This window comes from Sphaerodactylus townsendi, linkage group LG05 (genome assembly GCF_021028975.2).
Source record: "Sphaerodactylus townsendi isolate TG3544 linkage group LG05, MPM_Stown_v2.3, whole genome shotgun sequence".
NCBI lineage: Eukaryota > Metazoa > Chordata > Lepidosauria > Squamata > Sphaerodactylidae > Sphaerodactylus > Sphaerodactylus townsendi.
In genome coordinates this window covers 34,264,488-34,287,813 of record NC_059429.1, presented here as the reverse complement: position 1 = coordinate 34,287,813, position 23,326 = coordinate 34,264,488, and the positions used below count along the sequence as shown (strand labels likewise).

At 39.1% G+C, this 23,326-nt stretch overlaps 1 protein-coding gene across 3 annotated transcripts in view; it reads right to left on the bottom strand.

Moving 5' to 3' along the window:
* Positions 1 to 23,326, bottom strand: part of CAMSAP2 (calmodulin regulated spectrin associated protein family member 2) — a 115,319-nt gene that overhangs the window by 47,797 nt on the left and 44,196 nt on the right. For all 3 annotated transcript variants that reach the window (XM_048496705.1, XM_048496704.1, XM_048496706.1), the window contains exons 3-4: positions 6,580 to 6,741; positions 4,844 to 4,927 (exon numbers count right to left, since the gene is read on the bottom strand). In XM_048496705.1, coding sequence (XP_048352662.1) covers positions 4,844 to 4,927; positions 6,580 to 6,741 — 246 coding nt within the window. The remainder of the gene's footprint in view (positions 1 to 4,843; positions 4,928 to 6,579; positions 6,742 to 23,326) is intronic.

Sequence of the window (23,326 nt, the reverse complement as noted above, 5' to 3'; positions counted from 1 at the left end):
AGGAAAACATTTGGATGGGTTTATGAATTGTTCACGCCTCTATGATCAAAAAGCTCCAAATAATTGATCTTTAAGACCAATGGGCATAGATCAAAAGTGTCTGCTCACAAAAGAGTCTGTCGTCACCAATTCCCCCAAAATGCAGTTCCTTCCCCACCAAAATTTTTTAAAAAATGGTTACAAAAAAAAAGTGATTTTTCAGGGGCTGTATATGTGGAGAAAAGTTCTATGAACTGCATTCAACCAGCAAAATTCTCTCCCGCTTCCTCTGTTTTTTTTCTGTTAAAAATAAATTCAGCTGAAGATTTCATGATGCATCTGGCAGAAGACAACGGAAATTTATTCATGGCTTAGAAGGCGTTTGGAGAAAAGTCAGATTCTGACTTTGTATATGCAATGAACTGAACTGGAATTTATGTACTCACTAATGGAAAATAAGTCACTGTGAGACCTTTTATCCATCATTTTGAGTAGACTAATGCCAGAATAGGTAAGGGATTAATAATTTTGAGTAGTTAATATGAACTCCCTCTACCACCAGATAAAAGACAACAAATTAAGGAATTTCTGCTTTCATTAAATGTCAGAATAAATGCTCAAAATCAAGACAATTATAGTAAGTAGCTGAGCAGGTTCATTAGTTAGTCCTGATAAAAGGTATTATACCACAGCTGCATTCACAATTGTAGTTCACCATCTAAGTTTATAGCTTGACTTCATATCATCATGACTTTATTACAAGTTCTACAAAGGGATCACTCAAGGATAGCAACAGTTTTCAGACTAACTCCCAAATGAGGTCATATTGTCATTATAATGGGGATCCAAAGAAGTTTCAACCATTCTTTTCTCCTCTACTTTATCTATTTAGTTTGAATTTTACCTCTGCCATTAATTCACTAAGGCTGCGACTTATTCTCAAGCCCTGCTTATGATAACTCCCCAAGTTGCTTTAGGCAGTGCACAGTCTTATTTCCTAGTCTACACAATAAGGATAACACTACTGACCTACTTTACAGGATATTTGAACTTTCTAAAGGAATTGATACATGCTAAATAATATTTTATGTTTTTCAAGTACACACACTCTAATTCAGAAACTCTTAATTGGGAAGTTAAATGGCAAATCTTCAGAAGATGCCAAAAGACTTCTAAAGAAATATGTAACCATCTGCAGCACAAGAGGAAGAGAATTCCAAAGATCATGAGCAGCTGCTGAGAAAGTCCTCATATAGGTTCCTAGTTCTCAGGCCAACATCAGGTCACAAGTTGGTCTATATGAGTAGACACAGTCCACCAGGTACCTTCAACCCAAGCCAGAACCTTAAATGTTATCATTTAACCATCATTTTCTATTGGACCTGGAAGTTCACTGGCAATGTAACTGGACAGGATGAAAGTGATTTCGCTGCTGTAGCTAGTGCTGTAGAATACCCTGGTCGTTTTTTTTAGTTTGTGCAGTTCATGATGGGAATGGCTGTCAAATGCCATAGTAATGAAGGAGGAAGTATGGAAGAGACAGATGTTTTCACTAATTACTTCTGTCTCGAGGAACAGAAATAGTACCATCTAAATAATACATATCCCCTCCATGATCATTTGCTTATCAGATATGCTGACACTGCGACTCAACTGTCAAAACATAATGAAATGTTCTCACCCCAAATGAAATGTGTGAACTTTGAAGAAAAGAAGCACTCCTAAGAAATGTGTGAACTTTGAAGAAAAGAAGCACTCCTTTAACAACATACATCAGTGAGTCAGTAACAGGCTAGGCAATTTGGTTGCCAATGTTTACAAAAAAATCCAGGGCCTTATAGCCACAAGTGTCTAACAGAAGCTTGGTTTCAAATGCAGTGTATGAATATGAACTTACAGAACTCACAAAGTTTACTTATTCTGAAATGGTCAATGGCCTCTTGAAAAGGGAATCAATGAAAAGGGCAATTCTAGCATCTTCCTGGGGGCTCAGTCACATATTTGAATATTTAGCCCAGTCCCATGGGCTGCAGAGAAAATTGGTACAGCTGCTGTCACTGGATTGTGTTGTTAATTCCCAAACACAGGAACCATGACAGTCTCCCCTCCCTTTCTGCAGCAGGAATATGAGGGGAGAAACAACTGAGATTAGGTGGCATGGTCTGATCAATGACCCAGAAGGCCCCCACATACTGCCTTCTGACAATTAAGGACATCACACACTGCCAGCAGAGGCAACCCTTCAGGGGACACTGACAACAAAGACACAGCTTAAGATGCTATACATAAGAACTGTCCTAACATGCTTTACTGGAGAGATACCTGCTTCTAGCCACTGTAAAATACAACTATTACTCCTCTGCAGAAAAAAAGAACTAATCTTCCAAATGAAGGGTTCGTAGTTACGTGACTGGAGAACCAAATCACATCAAAGTCAAGATGTGAATCTCTGAACTGTTGTGACTTAATACATTAGACTTTTAATCTGACCTAGTTCTGAGTCAGTTAATCACAGTCTCCAGTGATGCAAATAATTTGGTAGCCTTACGCAGACAAAGAAAACAAATGCAGGGTGTGGGGTGTGGAGAATAGGTCAAAGAGGAAGACCCAAGTCATAATGGCAGCTGTAATTATATGCATATCTCAGGAATTTCAGAAAACATCTTTGTGATAGCTGCACAGCAGTGAAAGGCACAATTTAGGAAACAGCAAGAAAACAAAGCACGTGGCAGGTTATTAACCATAAATTACAAGAAATAAATGAGTAAGATGGAAAGAGAACATGACTTTCTCTTCAGTGACTGATTTTTGATCCTAACAGCAGACATGCTTTAAAATTGCTGATCATATTAATAAAAAGATGGTCCTTCAGGAGTGCCTGCAGAAGAAACTTCTAATAAAAATGGAGTAATAAAAAATAGAGCAAAGAGAATAAGACAATTGTTAAAGTAAATGAAAAAACCCTATGGAAGAATTTGAACCAGTTGCTTCAGAATTCCTACTGGCAGAAAGTGCACTTCACACAGAAAACCTGATCACTGCAAACATACTGGTGAAGCGTGTTTCCTGCAGTAAATATAAAGCACAGGTGTCACACATAAAACTTTAAATACCTGCATTTGCTGCAGAACTTCCCAGTACATATATAATTGCCATCAAGGTTTCAAATCAGTTTTAAAGTTTTCCTAACTTTAATTCTGAATGTAAACCATCAGACTATTCTATATTGTAAACATTAACAATAAGTTAGATTATGATGGGAAGGTAAATAACTCAATAGAAAGTGAACAGGCACCCAGTTACACATCTAACTTCTCTTACCACGCATTCTGAGGCAACCTCTCAGTTCACTTCTTTTACCTGTTCTAAATGAGAGTGGGTAATTAACCAGAATAATCTAAACTCTGTAAATAAAAATTAGGCAACATAATATTTTTCAAGTTGACCACCATTTGCCCAATGTTCTATATATACAAACAACCTTAAAAGCTAACAATTTTATTTTGATAAAATTTCACAGACAAGAGTCTACTTTATCAAATGTAACATTTGATAGTATGATAGTAACATTTTTTTAAAAAAAACTGCACATAAACTTGGATATAGAAGGAAAACTATAGAAGGGAAAATCTGTTTTCCAATTTAAGATTAGATGAAAAATACGTCCTGGGTGCAGAGGTCACTTCAGTTAACTGAACCATGGTTTATACACTTGGAACCAACAGTCCCATTAATACAGATACATTGGGACAGCCAAGATGGTAAGATGGTGCTAACTTGTAGCATTTTCTTTTTGGACCAATTGTCTGTGCTAAATATATATTATTTAAATCAGATATGGTAACAGGTGAACCTGAAATGTGAGCAGCAATTTTGAGACTAACTTTTTTAGAGCTGTCACTTCCCATAAGTCTCTTCCCACACTGTCAGATTCCTTTTTGATGTTATGGAGATTTGAAAAATATTACTATATTCACAAACAAGAACAAAAAAACATTTTGGTTGTTGTGGGTTTTCTGGGCTGTGTGGCCATGGTATGTAACTTCTCCCTATGATAAGCCTTTGAAGATGCCGGCCACAGATGCAGGCAAAACATTAGGAAAAAGATCTACCAGACCATGGCTACACAGCCCAGAAAACCCACAACAACTAGTTGAATCTAGCTGCGAAAGCCTTCAACAATATAAATTTTTTTTTGCTTCTGAGAGCTAAAGAATCGATGATGAATTGCAATAATTTCAAAATAAAAACTGACTGTAGGGCCAAGACTTCCCTCGCCCCCAAGAAGCTGTAGGTGAAAAATACACGCAGGTTGCACCAAGTTCCAGATGCTGCAGCAATGTGCATGACTGCTGTTGGTATGAATCATCCTCTACGCATACTGGCTTTTCGTCACTACTGAAACTGCCTGATTATGTCTAGGGTATCTGTAATGTACGACAAACCAGTGCATTAAAGGAAATCACCCAGCTCCTCAGTAGAATGCACCCTGTCTATAATTCAGCAGTTGTTCAGATTTTTGGCAGCCATCTAATGCTGACCCAATCACGAACCTCAGCTCTTTATTTTGCTAACATGTTACAGTAGGAACGCATACCCAGTCAACTCATTACCAGACAAAAAGCAAAATGAAATATGGACACATACATGCTTTCAGCAGAATGAGAATCCCCAGCTTCTGTGGCTACCTTTTACCAAAAGCAAAATATTCCAAGAATCAACGCCAATATTTAACCATCAAGGCCTGGCCACATGAAAGAAATCAGATTGTACAATGAAATCCTGTTGTTAAGGCTGCATTACAGAACGATTTTACAATGAAGACTAATGTACTGCCTTCCTTGGATGCATTTTCTGTACATACCTTTTGACCTCCTGGAGTTTCAACACTGTGATGCTCTTTTAGCTTTTGCTCCTGCTCCATGATGTCTTTCAAATGTTCATTTACCTACGATGACAAACAAAATCCCATTAAAAGAATTTCCTATTCTTGCTGAGGTAAGAGTGACATATACTTAAGGATTAATGAGACACATTAACATAATTGTATCACACACTGTATCATGGATTATTTCAATACAACATGATTTGACATAAAATAGGACTTAGGATACAATACAATAACTCTCAATTCAGTTGGGGGTGTATTCTTTTTAAAGTTTTTGTATCTAGATTCTAGAGCTATGAACTTTGGAAGATAAATGGGCGCTATAAATTCCTAAACTGACTGAACCAAGCATGCCTAAGAGATGCTGCAGCTCCAGGGTCCAGTCGTTCACTTCGCAACCTCATACTTGGGCAGGTTCTCTCAGTGGACTTCTGCCCTTGGTTCTGGCCTCCAGATGCCAGCTGTTGGCTCCACTACATCCCTCTAGACATCCAGACCTGACAGCCTTTATTCCTTTCCGACCTCAACCCCGCCTCCCTGCCAATTTCCCTTAAATCCCACCCCTACACCTGGGCTCTCCCTTTTCTAGAGAAAATCGCTGTGGCTGCCTAGGAGCTGTGTAGTAACTGCAGGGATAGGCTGCCTTCCCCCAGTGGTCTCTGGCTCAACTGCATGTCCCTCGCCTTCCCCCAAGATGAATGGGTCTTCGGCATTGTTGCCAGTTGCATCCTGGCCTCACTCTCACCCCTGCCTGCCTCCAGCCAGCTTGGAGCGGCCTCCAATGGCTGCATCAGTGGCAGCTTGCTCTGGCCACCCAGCTCCCCCGGCAATCCACCTATTTCTTGCCACTGGGCCTTGTGTGGTCTGTTGGCCCTCCTGGGTGTGTCCAAGCCGCCTCCTGCAGGAGTACTCTCCCAGGAGTACTTTGTCCAGTCGGAAGGGCTGTTCCAGAGTAGGGCAAGAGATAGCATTCTCTCTTATGACCCACTGCTCTACACAGACCACCTAAAGGCATCATCTTAATAATACCATTTTTACACTTTTGCTAAAAGTTTATGGGCACAAAGGGACATTGTGCTTGCCCATTATGAGGAAATTCATCTGTTATAGAACTTTGGAAGCCTGAGCATCTTCCAGAAGCATTTTAAGAGCTATTGATTAGATCGTTTTTTGATGGCAGAAATTCATATATAGCTATTTAGTTTTCAACTGACTTCTATATGTTTATACTGTTTACCAACTATTGTCACAGGAACTAGGTAATGAAAATGAAGTATGCATTTGTGCCACTCATCATGTAATTTAGTCTACAAGCATTAGCTTTGACTGTCAACAATTAAACCAGCAGTCGCACATCACTGCTTGAATACAACCACAAGATGCTATGATGTGGCAATGCTAATAGTAGCTAGGGAACTTAGTAGGTGATTAAGGAAAGCATAACCAAAATGAGGTTCCGTTCAGTAGTATATATGCTACATGTTTCTGAAGATGTAGAAACAGGATGGTCATCATTCCAAAGACTTGTAAACAAAACTATTAATGTATTTGGGCCAGAAACAATCTTAACTTGTCCTGCACAAGATTATCTGCTTGCAGCACAGCTATTTGGCATGATTTCAGTAATATGCAGCAGTAGGCCATTTGAATAAGCATCTTAGGAAAACAAATTCTTTACAACAGATGAAGAGCGTATTTGTAGAGGGCCTTACTTTGTTTATCCAAAACATGACAGCATCTTCTATGTCATAGGGAAGGTCCGTGGCTTGAAAGAAGGATGAATACTGCTGGGCACATGCAATCACTTTCTCCACGCTGACCATTTCCACAGTGTAAGCCATCATCAAGGTGTCGATCATGGCCAAATGAGCACTCTACAAAGAAGTGGTCACAGATTACTTGCTTACAAATAAGTCGTTATTTCTCTCTTTCTCACATACACACAGAAAAAAATTATCTTCAGAAACGTTTCTATCAACTGCAATAGAAAGCACATCTAAGGCATGTCCCTGAATGTTTTGATTTCTTTTTTTGATCCAAAGAGCACTAAACTGAATCCCATACATATTCCATACAGTCCTCAGAAAGGACTGGTGGGAACAAACAATACCACTTAATACTTACTACCGTGTTTCCCCGAAAATAAGACAGTGTCTTATATTAATTTTTGTACCCAAAGATGGGCTATGTGTTATTTTCAGGGGATGTCTTATATTCAGGGAAACAGGGTATATATAAGTATACAGTACAGTGGAATCTCGGTTTTCATTGCCTTCGGTTTTCGTCGGTTTTGGTTTATCGATTTTTTCAGTGAAAATTTGTTCTCGGTTTTCATCGATTTACCTCAGTTTTCATCGATTTGTAGTAAGGTGCAGGGTTTATGGAGAAAAATCACCCGGACAAAGCTGTTGCAGGCTGTGTGTGCAACTTGTTTAATGACAATGTCTTGCCCCATTTCAGACAAATCTTAAAGGGGCGTCAGAAACAGACCTCTTTGGACAGTTTTCTGGTGCGACATTGGTCCACTGGCTCTGAAGCTGCCCCTAGTGTTATTGTTTGTTACTGTTTTCAGCATTAAACATTATTTTTATTCACCAAAAATGTGTTTTTGGTATGTTTGTTGGAGTGCCTAGAACAGATTAATTGGATTTACATTAATTGCTACGGAAAAGTTTGCCTCGGTTTTCATCGGTTTCAGTTTTCATCGATTCTTTTCGGACAGATTACCAACAAAAACCGAGGTTCCACTGTATACATATTGCAGATTGGGTCGGAGGCAGAGAAAAAAAAAGCCCAAATCTAGAAATCAATGTCAAGATCTAAACTAATAACTGCCCAACCGAGCCAGTGTGGTGTAGTGGTTAAGAGTGGCAGATTCTAATTTGGAGAATTGGGTTGGATACCGGTCATACTTCTCTGAGAATTCTCTCAGCCCCACCTACCTCAAAAGGTGCCTGTTATAAAGAGAGGAAGGGAATGTGATTGTAAGCAATTTTGAGCTCCTTTAGATAGAGCAAATTGGGGTACAAAAACCTACTACACTTCTTCTAGTACACAGTTCAGTCTCTTAATTATAGGAGTAAACCCCTAGTAGAGGACAGCTAGATGAGGATGAAGTAGCCACCGTGGTATACTGGTTAGGAGTAGTGGATTCTAATCTTAAAACCAGGGTTCAATTCCCCATTCCTCCACATGAAACTGTTTTGGTGACCTTGGGTCAGCCACAGTACTTTCAGAATTCTCTCAGCCAACACAGGCAGGAAATGGCAAACTACCTCTGAAGATCTCTTGCCATGAAACTCTACAGGGTCACTGTAAGTCATCTGTGACTCAACAGACAAGCACACACAGGCTACTGAGAAGTTCTGATTGCTAAGGAGATGACAGAATACTGGGAGAGGAAGATGATAGACAGGAATAGTTAGGTTGGGAAGTCAGTGAAGAGGAAAATAAATGCTGTGAGAGAGAATCTCCTTGAAGGAGTTTGTGAAGAAGCTGCAAAGGTAAAAAGCTCAATTAAATCCAGAAAAATTGTAAAAACCCAAAATAAAAATAACACATTTCTTCTGATGGAAACATCAACAGTAAATTACACTTGAGAAAAATGTCTGAAATGGATCGGATAGCTTCATAAAACAGGTAAATTATTTCACTGCAGCACTTGTGGAGTGTCCCCTCCCCGTTAAAATAATCACTACAAAGTACAAGTGACCCACCTGCAAAGGACTAATAAACTAGTCTCTCTGCAAAATGTACACAAAGAAGCGTCCAATGGTAATTAATAATACACAGTAAAATCAAACAATTTTGTTATACATAGCAGCTTTATACCTTTCAAGTTTAGGCGTTTTATTAGATCCCAAACAGTTATTAGAAAAGTAGGTAACTATAGTGGTTAAGAATGTGTTTTTTCAGTTGTATTTACTTTAAAATCTTTCCACTTAAGGAACTCCTGACTGAGTCCACGCTGATTTACAACAGTCACCTTGAGGCTAGACTATTGGAACACACTTTATATGACACTGATTTTGTGGATGCTTTGATATTTATTATTTTAACCTGTGATTATATAGACTGTTTTTATTTTTTGTTACTAGCCTTGGCTTCCACTTGCCGTGAGAAATATTAAATATGGAATTTTATAAAAGCCAAAGCTGTAATAGGATCTTTGCAGCTAGGGTTGACTTGATCTGCTCAATAATCTCTACAGTCTCCTGTAATTACTGCTTGGTGTGAATTCTGGAAGCTTCAAGCTGTATCGGAGGTTTAGTCTAAGGAACTGCTTGGTAAGAAGATTACTGAGACTTGAAGTACAATTATTCTCAAGTGCTACAGTTAGCGTAATTCTTTCCCTCAAGATATTTGAGTTTAGATCAGTTTAAAGTTGTGTAAATATCATTCAAAAATTAATTGTCTCCTTTGCTGGCATGTACATCTAACGATGCATTCATTCACATAAAAATATTAGTATATGAACTTTAAAGGCAGCAATATTCATTTGGTCAAGGTAGTATGAGTTTAGCTGTATAACAAAGGAATCAAAGGACAAACTTCAATATGTTGGGTTACCATGAACCACTGAATCCATTATAACGAACTTTTTAATGTGGCTTTATTTAATTTTAAAAAATGTATTAACTATGCTGCTTCCTCTTAATTTTTAACAGTTTTAGTAAAAATGATAATACTCCCTTCCCAATCTGTAAAAGTGATTGTATAGCCCTCTTTAGAGGAAGAAGCGAATGATAAAGAAACAAAATAAGGCAGATATTAAAGAAAGAATATTCACTCTTGGGCTATAGGGAGAGACAGGAAAACACTGCAAAACGTGCTCATTTAGGTAGTTCAGCAGTTCATATCTATCCATCCATCTTCTCTGAACAGGGGAACCATCATAATGCTTTGGAACAAGCCAGAGAATATTTAGATGCAGAAGAGAATCTTGAGATGTATACATTAAATTGTATATGCAAAGGAAGGAGTGGTAAGGATAAATGTATATGCATGAAATTTCTTCCACAGGATTATTTTTAAGCACCATTTGCCATTGAGGGTCAAGAGCCCAAGAAACTGAAAAGCTTTGAAAATGCAAGCATTACTCAAGTGACAGTTCTCCTCCTCAACAATAAATGAGGGCATCTATGTCTTTTACAGTATGAGATGGATTACTGTATATACTCACGTATAAGCTGAGTTTTTCAGCCCTGTTTTAAGGCTGAAAAATGCCCCCTCGGCTTATACACGAGTCACCGCTTACCAGCAATCACAAGCGCTTGTTGCTGCCCTCCCCGGAGGGCGAAGGGGAAACCCCCGCAGCCAGCAGGCTCTTCAGGCCTCTGCTGAGGCTGGGGGTGTGGCCCAGGACGACTTCCCTGCGGCTGCACAAGCGGCTTGTTGCTGCCCTCCTCAGAGGGTGAAGGGAGAACCCCGAGGCACCCGGCTGGGGGAACCCCGAGGCACTATCAAATCTGTCAGGTCTCCAAGTCAGCTTGCTTCCAAAATATAACTACTAAAACAACTACTTTGATCATTATTTCAATCATCTAGTTATTATTTTTCCACATTCACTGTCAACATATAACAAGTACAAAAATAATGCACAGTGGAAGAAGTTGCAACTATTTTAATAAATAAAAAATCCTATAATAAAAGATCGTATAATATGTAGCTGAAGTTTCTACACTGCTCCAGATCACAGTAGTTTCGTTCAACAAAAATAACAATTACATTCTATTTAAACACACAGAGAATTGTTTTGTAGACACTGAAAGTTTCAATATTTACTGAACACAAAAGCAAAAAATTACTCTGTTTTCTTCACAATTGGATTCTCTGGAGATCTTTCCCTGCAGATCTCACATAACTTTCTCCTTTCTAGTTTTGTCATTCCTGAACACATCAGAACAGCTCCTCCCCACAACCTTTCTGAACCTGGCCTTTTCTGCACAAGTTGCTTAAAGCATTTAAAACGTTTTTTAAAAACCCTTCACCACAATGTTTCTCCGCACTCAGTTTCTCCAAATGTTCCCCTCCCCCCTCCAACCTGCGGCTGCTGCAGTTACAGGAACCTGAATGGCGGGGAAGGGAAGAAACTTGTCCCCTTCTTTCTCCTTCTCAAGACTCTACCTCAGGCTCCTTTCCTTACACACACTCACATGCTTCTCACCCACAGCATCATTGACTCCCGAGACCTTGAGTTTTTGTGGCAGTGATTCCCACTCCCCAGTTCTGTATTATGTGGCATGAAAGGTTGCCCCCTCGCTTTCAAAATTCCTTAAATGCTTCTTTGATTTATGGGTATGCAAGGAAGACTATTCCTCCTTTTGAGCCTCTCTGTTTACATTTCCCCCATATTCTGTGCACAGAAAGCTTGGGAGCCTTGTCTGCAGTTGATCAGCAACAGAAACCGACTTGCTTACCCTGTCCCCCAGCTTAAAGAACAAGACAAGCAATGGTATTCACTGGCTTTCCTTCTTTACAAAAACCTACAAACCCCACCCCACCCCCAGTCCTGCTTTTGCTTAAATTCATTTCTCCCCACCCCATCCCCACAAAAGGAAAGCAAGGATTTTTATGTTTCCTGCAGACTTATTGACTCAGCTGATTATTTTTCCTATGGGCAAAATCGGAGAGAGAAAGCTGTAGTGTAAAGAGGAGAGCAACAGATGCAGCAGTGGAGTTTTACATATGTGCTCCCTCCCCCTTTAGGGAAGGAATTTTGAATACTGAGGGGAAAGTTGGATGACAGCACAGAGGCGTGGAAAATGGCAGCAGGAAAGATAAAACACTGCAAATATGACCACACAGCAAGGGAAGAAAACTTGAAAATGCTTCAGCCTATAGAACTGTTGTAAAAAATTTTCAAATAAAATGGAGAAAAAGCTTGGAAATGTTTTCAGAACCAAACGGACAAAAAGCAGTGCAGTGCAGAACTACATGGAGGAAATATTTCACTTCCTGCTTGAAAATGTTTCAAATAGTGTGTGTGAAAAAGTTCCCTGTGGACTCATTTGGAATTCTGAGAAGGGTATTGAATATTAGCCCTAAATGACTGCCACAGGAAGTGAAGTCAAACTCAAAATGGTTGCCCAAAGAGAATCATCCCTCCTTACACCTCCTGAGAAGAAAGTCTGAAGGGGGAATGGCGCTACACACTGGAAGGTCCAGGTGCTTACCAGTCTTCCTTTTCGTTTGAATGAAGGCAGCCAGTAACAAGCCCTCCCCTGCAATGGTCCTGCCCATTTTGAAAAATTCAGTGGGAGATAAGGGAAATACTGGTGGGTGCCATTATCACCCATGTGCACTGCACTGATGAACTCTGGATTAGAAAGCCTTATTAAATAACCCTTCCTCACCTTTAAACTCACTGGTGACTTGCTTTGCATGAAGGACTTACACATTTACAGTTATTTTTCAATGTTTTAAACTATTACTTGTACTCAGATTCAGAGCAAACAGGGTATATATAATATTTTGATGGGCCATAGAAAGCTATGGGTTGCAGTCCTTGGCCACAGAGTTACAAATGTTTAAAACCCACTGGTGTTAACTGACTTAACAATGCACAAAACATTTAAAAGGAATTTTAAAAAATGGATACCTAAAAGGTTCCTACAGTAGCTTATGGTAAAAGACAATAAAATCAATAAACAGATAATAACAACCATGCAATCAGCAGAAGTACTGGAAATCCTTAACTCCAACCAGCTAAGTAAACAGGTCACTAACTTAAATAGTAATAATCTTTTCCATTATGTCAGGCAGTGAGTTGCTAGTTTCATGTTCTTCCTCACTGTGCCCAGAAAGAGACAAATAACAACTGCTGGCTCTTTTCTCACTCTAAAATACCATTTATCATTTTTTCAAGAGCTTGCCTCTGGGCAAATATATTCCCTGCTAGAGGGCAACAATACATTTATTATAAGGATCATGGTTAGGATACTGTGACTGCTGATGGCCACCTGATTTGGTTAAAGGCAGAGGTGAGGTTTTAATAAGGAAAGGGAATATCCTGCGGCTGTTTTTTAAAACTTCCATGATATACATATTGACATGGAGATTGTAAATATGTGACTTTTGAACTTTTGGCAACATCTGGGAATGCACACTATGTGACTTTTGTGTGACTTTTGAACTTTTGGCAACATTTGGACATGCACATTATGCATGTTCAATAGCAGGAGCAAGAAAACATTCTGATAGTTGGGTTTTTGTTAAGTCAGACTTCACAAAGATTTTCAGCTCTGAAGAACTGAAGTCGGAATCAAAAGAGTAAAGTGCTGCTTGATTTCTGTTTTGTTTTATTCTCACACTAGGCTCGCTGTTAAACAATGAAAGAATCATTAGCATCCAAGAAGGGAGAAAGACTGTGTAAGACTTGAAAGTGTCACTTGATTTCTGTTTCATTTCGCCAATACTCACTGACTCTTTTGAAATTAGTGTGAGAATAGAGGCTCCGATACAGACATAGGAATGTATCCCGCAGCAGAAGGAGCAGTTGTGAGAAGCAGTGATGATTAAAAGTAATAGTACAGGAAAGTCACTGTCACTTAAGCATGCTAAAGGGGTAACATGAAGAAACTAATTGGAGCAGATCTCCACAGTGGCCTCTACAGCTGAAGATACAGCAATAGTTTTGCTATTGCTAAGCACTTTAAAACTAATCTGTATTGATTTACAGTTATATAAACGTAATTTATGATGCTAGAAAGATTAGAAGAGTGAATTTGGATTTATATCTTGCCTTTCTCGCCTGTAAGGAGACTCAAGGCAGCCTACAAACTCCTTTGCTTCCTCTCCCCACAACAGACACCTTGTAAAGTAGGTGGGGCTGAGGGATTCTGAGAAAACTGTGACTAGGTCAAAGTCACCCAGCAGACTTCCTATGGAGGAGTGGGAAACAAACCTGGCTTACCAGTTAATGTCCGCTGCTCATGTGGAGGAGTGGGAAATGAAACCCGGTTCTCCAGATTAGAGTCCATCTACTCTTAACCACTATATCACACTGGCTCTCATCTCAAGTGAATACTGCTACTTAGCACTGATTTTTCACTTTGAGAGATATCTCCTCAGCTAACTATCATTCTGATCTTATTTCAGTTACCCACACAGAGCAGGTGAGGTAGCTTTGAATGAGTGAAAGTGATTTGAACCAGTTCGCTAGCAGTTAGTCCATAGCTGAAGCAAGATTACACCTTAACCCAAGACTGTGCTAGAAATTCTTCACTCTTATTCATAGCCGCTATGCTACATCAGCTCACAAGCTGACAGAGCAGCACAAGCTATGCACTGCATTAGGCACTGTTTAAACTGATGATTCAGTTACTATGATCCAATTCCTCTCATTCCTCATATTCTCATGCCTTGTTATAATTTCACATTATGCATAACAACCCACTATTCTCCTCTAGTTAAAAAAAAAATTACATGTATATTATTGCATACATACTCATACAAATAAAGCATGAATCTACAAATATTGGGTTGGACTGGCTCTTCCTAAATCTGGAGTAATCTGAATTTATGTTCAGTTGATAGATTTTTACTTTTTTCATCATTCCTATTACCCATCTCCTCCCAATTATGACTGTATGACTATAGCCTGTGCTGACATTTCATTTTATTTTATGATTTTACATTTTATGTTTTTATTACTATTGATTGTTTCCTGATTGCTTACTAGACCTATATGACAATCATTAAGTGCTGTACCTTATGATTCTTGACAAATGTATTTTCTTTATGTACACTGAGAGCATATGCACCGGAGACAAATTCCTTGTGTGTCCAATCACACTTGGCCAATAAAGATTCTATTCTATTCTATTCTATTCTAGATTCATGCATGGTATTGTCTGTTTCCAAGACATTTATTCATCCTTTAACTTCTCTTTGTAAGACAATTCTTTTTACCCCCACTCCGTCTGTCTCCCAAAATCTTTACATTTAGTTATGCTGTTTTGCAAATGAAACATTAGTTAATAAAATAATTAAATAAATAAATAAAACCAGTGTCACTTTTTGTCTGAACTGCCAAGCAATTTATAAAAAACCAAAAAATACAGTTTTGGTGGAACTGTCCTACAAGTTCTAAATCTTTTGCTGTTATTCAATATCTACCTATTTGAGTTCACCACTTATTCTAATCAGAATGACGTGGGGAAATCAATAGAAGACTTGAGGCACAATGATGTGGAAAATCCTAATTTGGGATGAGAACAGATCAGTATGAACTTCAAGATTCTTGATGAATTATAATTAATTTGTGGTCTGCTGGAAAATTCTTCAAAGCCTCCCAGCATGAAGCAAATTTTTGACTATTTCTATTTTGTTTAAAAGTTACACGTACAGAAAAGAAAATTGACATAGCATAATCCTCTGCTCTCACATTCTGTAGCTACAAATGAAACAACATATCAATTTATTTTATGAATAGCAATTGTTGATATAAATAATGCATCAAAATAATTACAGATAGCCTCAACCACCACAATGGCAAAATTGATATAGAAATGACTTTGGTCACAGAGATACAATGCCAAAATGTACAGTAGCATTTATTAGCTTACTATTTCCTCTTCCTCCCCTCCTAGCAACCCCCATATCTTCCCCCCTCCCACTGCCCCATTCTTTCCTTCTCAGCCATTCATCAACTACCTTTTATCTACCACCCATCTTCAATTATATTATTTACCTGCTTCATTTTTACCCCACCTTTCTCCACACTGTGCACTCAAGCAGCTTACATTATTCTTCTGTCCTTTTTATCCACACAACCCCCCTGAGGTAGGTTTGGTGAAAGCCTGTGACTGGTCCAAAATTATCCAGTGAATACCAACAATATGATGATGACTGAAAATCTAGATCTCCCCGACCCTACTCTGAAGCTCTAATCACCACATGATACTGGCTTTTAAACGGTGGCTGCTGTTGAAAAGTGGCTAGTGGTCAGGCCAAGTTGAATCATGCAAGTTGGGTGATATCAAGTCACCCAGAAGTTGCTGCCAGGTCTAGATTTGCCAGTCTCAGATCTCCCAGAATTACAACTGAACTCCAGACTAGATATCTCTTGGAGAAAATGGCTGCTTTGAAGGGTGAACTTTATGGCATTACACCCAGCTAAGACCAAACCTTGCCCTCCTCAGACTCCACCACAAAATCTCCAGGGATTTCCTAACCTGGAGCTGGCAATCCAAACTAGGCCTGGCTCCAATCAGTCCTCCTTCAAAGGCTAAAATAGGCCTGGAAGGGTCCATTGGATACTTACTGTGAAAGGCCTTTCTACTGGTAGGCTAGGAGGACATCTTGTGTGGGTGTCTCCTCCACCAGTTGAAAGGAAGGAAATCAGGAAAAATTCCCCATGTCACTTCCTGCAGAGGTCCCGGAGACCATTTTTACCTCAGTATTTTTCCTGCCTCTGCAGGGAGTGAACGATTCGTTTAGTTTCCTTCAGGTTCCCTTCTCAGTTGTGTCTCTGTCAGTATACCTCTGCGTGATTCATGGGGGGTGCCTGGAAGCTCTGATTCCAGACAGCATTGCAAGCAGCCTCTCTGCGGAGGCTGAACTTTTCCCACCACTTTTCCTCCTCCCTGGAGATGGTGAGCAGATCCTTTTCCCAAGCAAGGGAAGTCTTCAACAGTCTTTGATTTTGAAGCAATTTCAAACCCCAAGTTTGCATAAAAATCTGTTTTAGTGTCAGTTTGGTCCAATTTACAGATTTAGATATCTGCAGAAGGAGGTCACACTTGAGGGCGTATGCATATATGATACACTAAAACGCAGAAAGGACAACCTGCTTTTTAACTAAAAACTGAGTTAGCTGCATTTTTAGCTTTTACCTGCAGCGTTCTAATCATGCTGCAAAAAAGATCTTTTGAGCAAGCACCTCTAACATATACTTAAGGGATTGATTAAATAATTATTGTAAAATAGGCAGGTTTCCCTTTTGCCTCAGAAGCCCATTACCATGGAAACTAACTTGTTCTTTCAACATTATTCTCAGTAGCTGTTGTTCCTTGCAATACAAGTGAATGGTACTGTACCTTGATTTTAGGTACTATTTGTACTTTCTAAAAGCAATCTCCTGAAACTAATCCTCTGCTTACAATAATCAAGGCTTCCTACTAAAAAGAGAGCAATTAAGTGTTTAACAAAGTCACTTAAAAATGACCTTGCATTGAGATCAGGAAGTTCATTCCAAGCTTGAAGGGTACAAATTAACATTCTCTGAAACATCACTTTTTCTTGTAGTAAAACATAGGAAATCTATTTTTCCTGGCATTGGGTGTGCACTCTGAACTCAACTCTCCAACGAAAATGATAGGCATCCAGAAAAATGCCAACACATTTCCTTCCAACTAAGCACTTTGAGCTAATGTTCAATAAGCATTGTTGTTGTTGTAATGTTCAATAAAACTTGGATTGAGGAAATCCAAGGTTAAATACCTGCTGAGCTAAGATGTTTCTGATAGCCTTGAGCAAATGGTTATCTTTCACCCTAACCAAGGCAGGTAAAAAATGGACAACCCTCACTTAAGACATCAAGATCTCCATTGTGGAGAGACCCCATACCACATGAGGCAGAAGAAATGTATACTGCACTCTTATCATGGTTAACAAATTTACATGTCCCCACACAAAAGCATGTCTAGCTAGCCAACCTTCTTAAAATTAATGTTTTCATATTTTCAAATAAATAAAATAAGGACCAGTTTGTGAGTGTGGTAGAAGGAAGCATGAGTGTCTCTTCTTACAGCATCTCAGGAGTGTGAGACCTGTACCATGCAAGCAGCACCAATCTAACCTTGCTGGGCACAGCAAGAAGAAGCAGAAAGCACTACAAGAATACAGCCCTGCAAGCCTCGTCTCAGAGTCCCCCTTGCCCCTGAAAGTTCTAACCAAATCAAAGGAGAAAACAAAATCCACAATATTTGTTTATAAATATTTGATGTCAATTAATAAATATGACATGCAAAGTCTCAGCACCCAATGGAATAAGGAACTGGATCACTCTGTTTTGTCAAAGCATAAGCCTTAACGTTTATAGCTACTCAGTTCTCTCCGTGGATGTTAAGTTGTGGCTTATGCAGCATGGACTTGTTTTTAGATATTTGGAAACCATTTATAGAAACTTATGTCTACATCCGCCACCACTGTTATTATATTTTTATCTTCAAGTAAATTCTTAGGTTGTTTTTTTTTCTGAAGGAAATAAATACAGAAATGAACACACACAGACGAGAAGCAGTATGAAACTCTCAGTTCATCATGCCTCAAGCCCAGCTGGGATGCCACAAAAGCAGAACCTATCAACACAGGCGCTACAAGCAGAGGCTCAAGACACCTGCTTTTGCAGCACCTCAGCCTCTAGTCTAGGCAGTGCCTCCTGCAGGTTCAAAAGTGCAGCAGTTTGAACTGTGCACAGTAGTGACTGTACAGTCAATACATTCTGGAATATGAGAAAATGTTTGCAAACCTTATCACCCATTTTAACTCATTTATAAGTTCTAACGATCACCTGAAAATGTACCCTGACCCACAGTTTAATAACAGTAGCAATGCCAGTAAAACTTTCAACACGGAGACGAGTAAAAACACACATTTTGACATCATAATCATGGTTCGATGCATAACCATTTCTTGTTCATCTTCCTTCACAGTTCTTCCTTCACAACATTTACATTTAAATGTTTCAAAGAATTAGGGGGTCTATAAAGTGATAAAATGATCTACTTTAGCAGTTGATGGTGACGCCCAAAATCTGTCTAGTGATGAATTTTGCTAAATATTGATAGGAGAAGCACTAATGATAGGACATTTTGGAGGACACCAGTTCATACGGTCACCATGATTTGGAAGCACCTTGATGGCACTTAAACACAATAATTTACATTTGGGATGTTGTGAAAGAAACGCAAGATGTCTCCTTGCAGTACTTATTAAAACCTAGAGGTAAAAATTTGGATTCTGGAAATGTTTCAATGATTGTCACATATACCCCAGTTGCATTAATCTCTTAAGAATATTGACTTGGAAGGAGGGGAAAAGTTGAATTATTATTTATAGTTTCATACTACTTTCACAGCCCCATGGGGGAGGGGCAAATCTACTGCTGGAAGTGGCATGAGGTTGTGCCAGCGCATTTGCCGTACCCAGGTCACTTGCCCTGGTGGAGGGGTGGATCCACTGATGGGCAACTGCTGTGGCCTTCCATTGCTGTCAGATACAGTGCAGAAAGACAAACCAAGATTCTTCGGCTCCCACTGTAGCGGAGGCATTCCAAAGGCATGGCCATGGGAGGGGCCAACGTTTCTCAGCTTCCAACTGCTACTCTGGTATGGCACCTACTATCTTTTCTGAAAACTCAGAAGTGTCCACATGCTCAACAAGCCCCCCCCCGCCCCCGTTTTCCTAAACGCAGCAGTATTATTCATCATAAACTGCAGCTTCCATAAATTGCATTAGTACGCACTAGCCATCCAACCGCTGTTTCTTGCAAATGGCTGTTGTTAGAGAAGATATCTAGCAAGGTATCATAAACAAAAGTCAAGGATGAACAATTTTGTAACCTCAACTGTCACATTTATTTTAAATATATTTCCAGAAAAATTATTTATGTTATAATTTTTTCTCACATTCTTTTAAATAGGATATGTACAAACATGCATACATACACATTTGGCGCTCAAGTAGGAGCTTAATCTACAGACCTTAAATTTCTGAAAATTACTGAAACTGCAACACATTGGGATCATACTTCAAACCAGGAGAGTTTAGTGGCCTACTGATACCAAACTGAAGAAAACATGGCTCCTTGGAATGTATAATATCTAACTGTATTTTTATTTGTTTAATACAGATGCATAAACAAACCTCGTGGCCTGAAGAAGGAATTTTAATTTATGAATTTTGAAATATACTTGTCAGTGTGTATGGATTTTACTGACCACTGAAACATGACCACTGAAACTATTTGATTTGAAACATGTCAGGTCTTTTGCGGCACTACATATGTTTTTGACTGTTTATGTATCATACACTGAAAGTGTGCCTATGACATTTGAGATAACACTTAATTTGGGTGGTAGTGTAGCCTTTTAAAAATTTAGTTATTAAGCACTGTGCAATAAAAGTGTAGTTTTTATATATATATACACACACAGATATATATATTAAATAAATTCTTTTTTCTCAACCTTTTGGTTCCTGGCTTGTTGTATAGGTTGAGTTCTGTTTCCCTTCAGTTTGTTAGAGCATCAGAATCAATCATTTTTAAAATTTTCTATTTTAAGAAGAATAGACAAAAGGGACTATTTAGCTGTGTACTTATAAAATACTGAAATTGTAAAATGTATTTGTGTGTGCATGAACATACAATAAATACACTGTGGCACAATAGCAGCACAACTGTTAGAAATGATGGGATGGATTCTGTCAGACATTGCTTCTACAAAGATCCAAGGTAGCATATCTCAGCAGGGTATTTTCCAGGTGCTTACTTAAAACAAATGTATTTGAGGCATGAGAGAAACAGGGATTGACAGGTGAAAATTACACTTATCACATTAAAACCTATATCTCCTTTGGTTATTACGATATCACAAACCCTTTGGAGTAACAGGCTGCTGACTAACAGATTTACTAGAAAGCTGACCTGTATACTTCCGTCTAGCAAATAAGCCACTATGACAGGTTGGCAAAGACAATGACAACTAGACAAAAGGAAATGCTTGGTGACTGGGAAAACAGTACTACGGACAGGAATTACACTGCATTATTAAACAAATATACTGAAGCATCTTGAAATTTTAAATGGTAATGAATATAACCCATTACAAAACACTTCTTGATAAGCAGCAAATTAATCCCAACCCCCACAACATTCTCTGATTTTAAGCTAAACTGGAGAAGGAACAATTTCTTTAGCCAGTAAAATTATCACTATCAATCAATCAATTAACCTTTATTGGCATAATAACACAATAGCAGCATACAATCAACCCCTTTATGCACTTTTGTTGATGACAACCCATAAAATTTTTGCTACCAGCTCCAGAATCTCTTTACAATCCCCATTCAAAAGGAATATAATTTTTTGGTTATCAGAATGCTCCTCAAGACCCATCAGTAAAGGTTCTAAATATTTGCTCCTAGGCTTGATGTAAAGGGGGCAATACAACAGGACATGAAGAACCAACTCTTCACACCCAGTTCCACAGGAACACGTTCTTTCATGATGGGGAGTTCCCAAGCCCTGTCTAAGAGCAGAGGGTAACACATTACATCTGGCCAGGGTCAAGGCTCTGCGCCATCTGGCCTCAATTAAAATGTGGAGATAGCTAACAACAGTTAAGTTGGTATGGGAAATTCCCAAATAGAGGGGAGAACAAAACTTGTCAGCTTCCTTCAACAAGAAGAGGAATTCTTTTTGATAAAATCTTTTTTTGATGGAAAGATAAATTTCTTGTTTTGATAACATGGCCAGTTCATCAAGACACATCCCCAAGGAATTTAGTTTTTTTTCAATACAATTCCACCATTTGGTGGCATGAATGCCAGCTAGTGCCAGGTAGGAAAAGCTCTTGGCATCTTGATTAAAACAAGTCCAAACCCAAAATTTGAACACCAGTGACCAAGCCTTAGTTACCAGCAAATGCTGGCCCGATTCCAGGCAAAGCGCCGCATAAGGAACTGAGTGAGGGAGACCAAAGATTTTATAAAGAAAGCACAATTGTACTCTTTCAACATCTCTGTTCCAGGCCTCAATCCATATGGGAATTCCATATAGGAGTTGCTGGCAGATCTTAACATTGAATAACTTCAATGCAGCAGGAACATACCCCTTGCCCTTACCATAGAAAAACCGCAGAATGGCATTAGCATTAATATTAGCTGCTATAATGGCCTGGGATCTGTGAGTTGACCAAGAGGCCTGGTGATGGTAATTTAGGCCTAGATATTTAAACCATTTAAACCTGCTCAAATTGGTTCCCATTTAATTCCCACTTACTCAGTTGCCACTTGTGGGTAAAAATCATTATTTTGGATTTATCAAAATTTAATTGCAGGTCATTGTATATAAAATATTCTAGGCAGCATTTCAATTGTCTCATCAGTCCTACTCTCGAGCGCAATAGTACTACTGCATCATCAGCAAATAAAAGAAGAGGAATTGGAATAAAAGCTAAGGTAGGAGAATGGCCATTTACCTCCTTTAATACTGGAGCCAAATCGTTTAAAATTATCACGAAAGGTGACTAACTGTTGGAGAAGCCTCATTCCCCTTCTGGGTCACTGACGTGGAGAGTTTTCATTGACAAGAAGGATTTCTGTCTGCAGGTTGCTGCCCCCTCATTTTGCAGCCCAAACTGGTCCCCATAATTGTGCTCTTAGGGCAAAGAAGAACAGCACAGGAATGTTGGAGGTCTGCAGAAGAAGGGGAGGGGACTGGCAAAAAAGACATTCCCCTCTACTGTTGCCAGGTCCAGTTGGGAAATATCTGAACTTACTGGGGGCGGAGCCTGAAGAAGGTGGGGTTTGGGGAGGGACTTAATGGGGTATAATGCTGGGGAGTCCAACTTCCAGAGAGGCCATTTTCTTCAGATTAACTAATCTCTGTCACCTGGAAATTAGTTGTAATCCCAAGAAATCTCCAGCCACCACCTGAATATTGGCAACTGCATTCCCCTGCCATCTGTAGACATCTACCCAATTCTCTCCAGTTTCACTTGGCATGCTCCTTTTCAACATGGGAATTTAAATGGAGAGAATTTCCAAAACAGAATTTACAGTGAGATGTTTTCATCCTAATAAATGCCCTTCACAACAAAGGAATCTGTTGAACCACATGAGGACTGCAATGAATTATTTTCATTTTCATCTAAGCGCCTCTTTTCCTCAAAAGACAGTATTGCTTGCTGCCCTTTTCGTTCTTTCCCTGCTGGTACCTCAGACAGAAAGAGAGAATGTATAATGTCCCCATAAAAAGAGCCAAAAGCAGGGGCATAACGGCAAACAGGAAATTCTTTAAAAAAACCCAAAACTGACAGATTTGCTACCAATTTTGACTACAAAGCTTCCAACGTAGCTGGGTAGTTTCAATGATTTTCAGTGATGTTTAGTTTAATCATGCACATATTTTTGAGAAAACAAGTCTCACTAGGTTTAATGGCACTTACTCCCAGGCAAGTGTGCACAGGTTTCCAGCCTTGCACATATGAAGCCACCTTATACTGAGATCATTTGTCCATCCAAACAGTGTTGTCTACTACCAAGTAGATGCTAAGAACTATGAATACAGTGTTAGGAGTAAATTTTACAGTTATGGCTAGTAGTAAATAACAGGTACTATGCTCAGCTACTATTTTTAGGTACATAGTATGGGGAAGGGAGCTTTTGCCGAACAGCCTCGTGTTCTTCAAAACTGTTTTAACCTCTGTACTAACCTGAGCCTATTAGCAT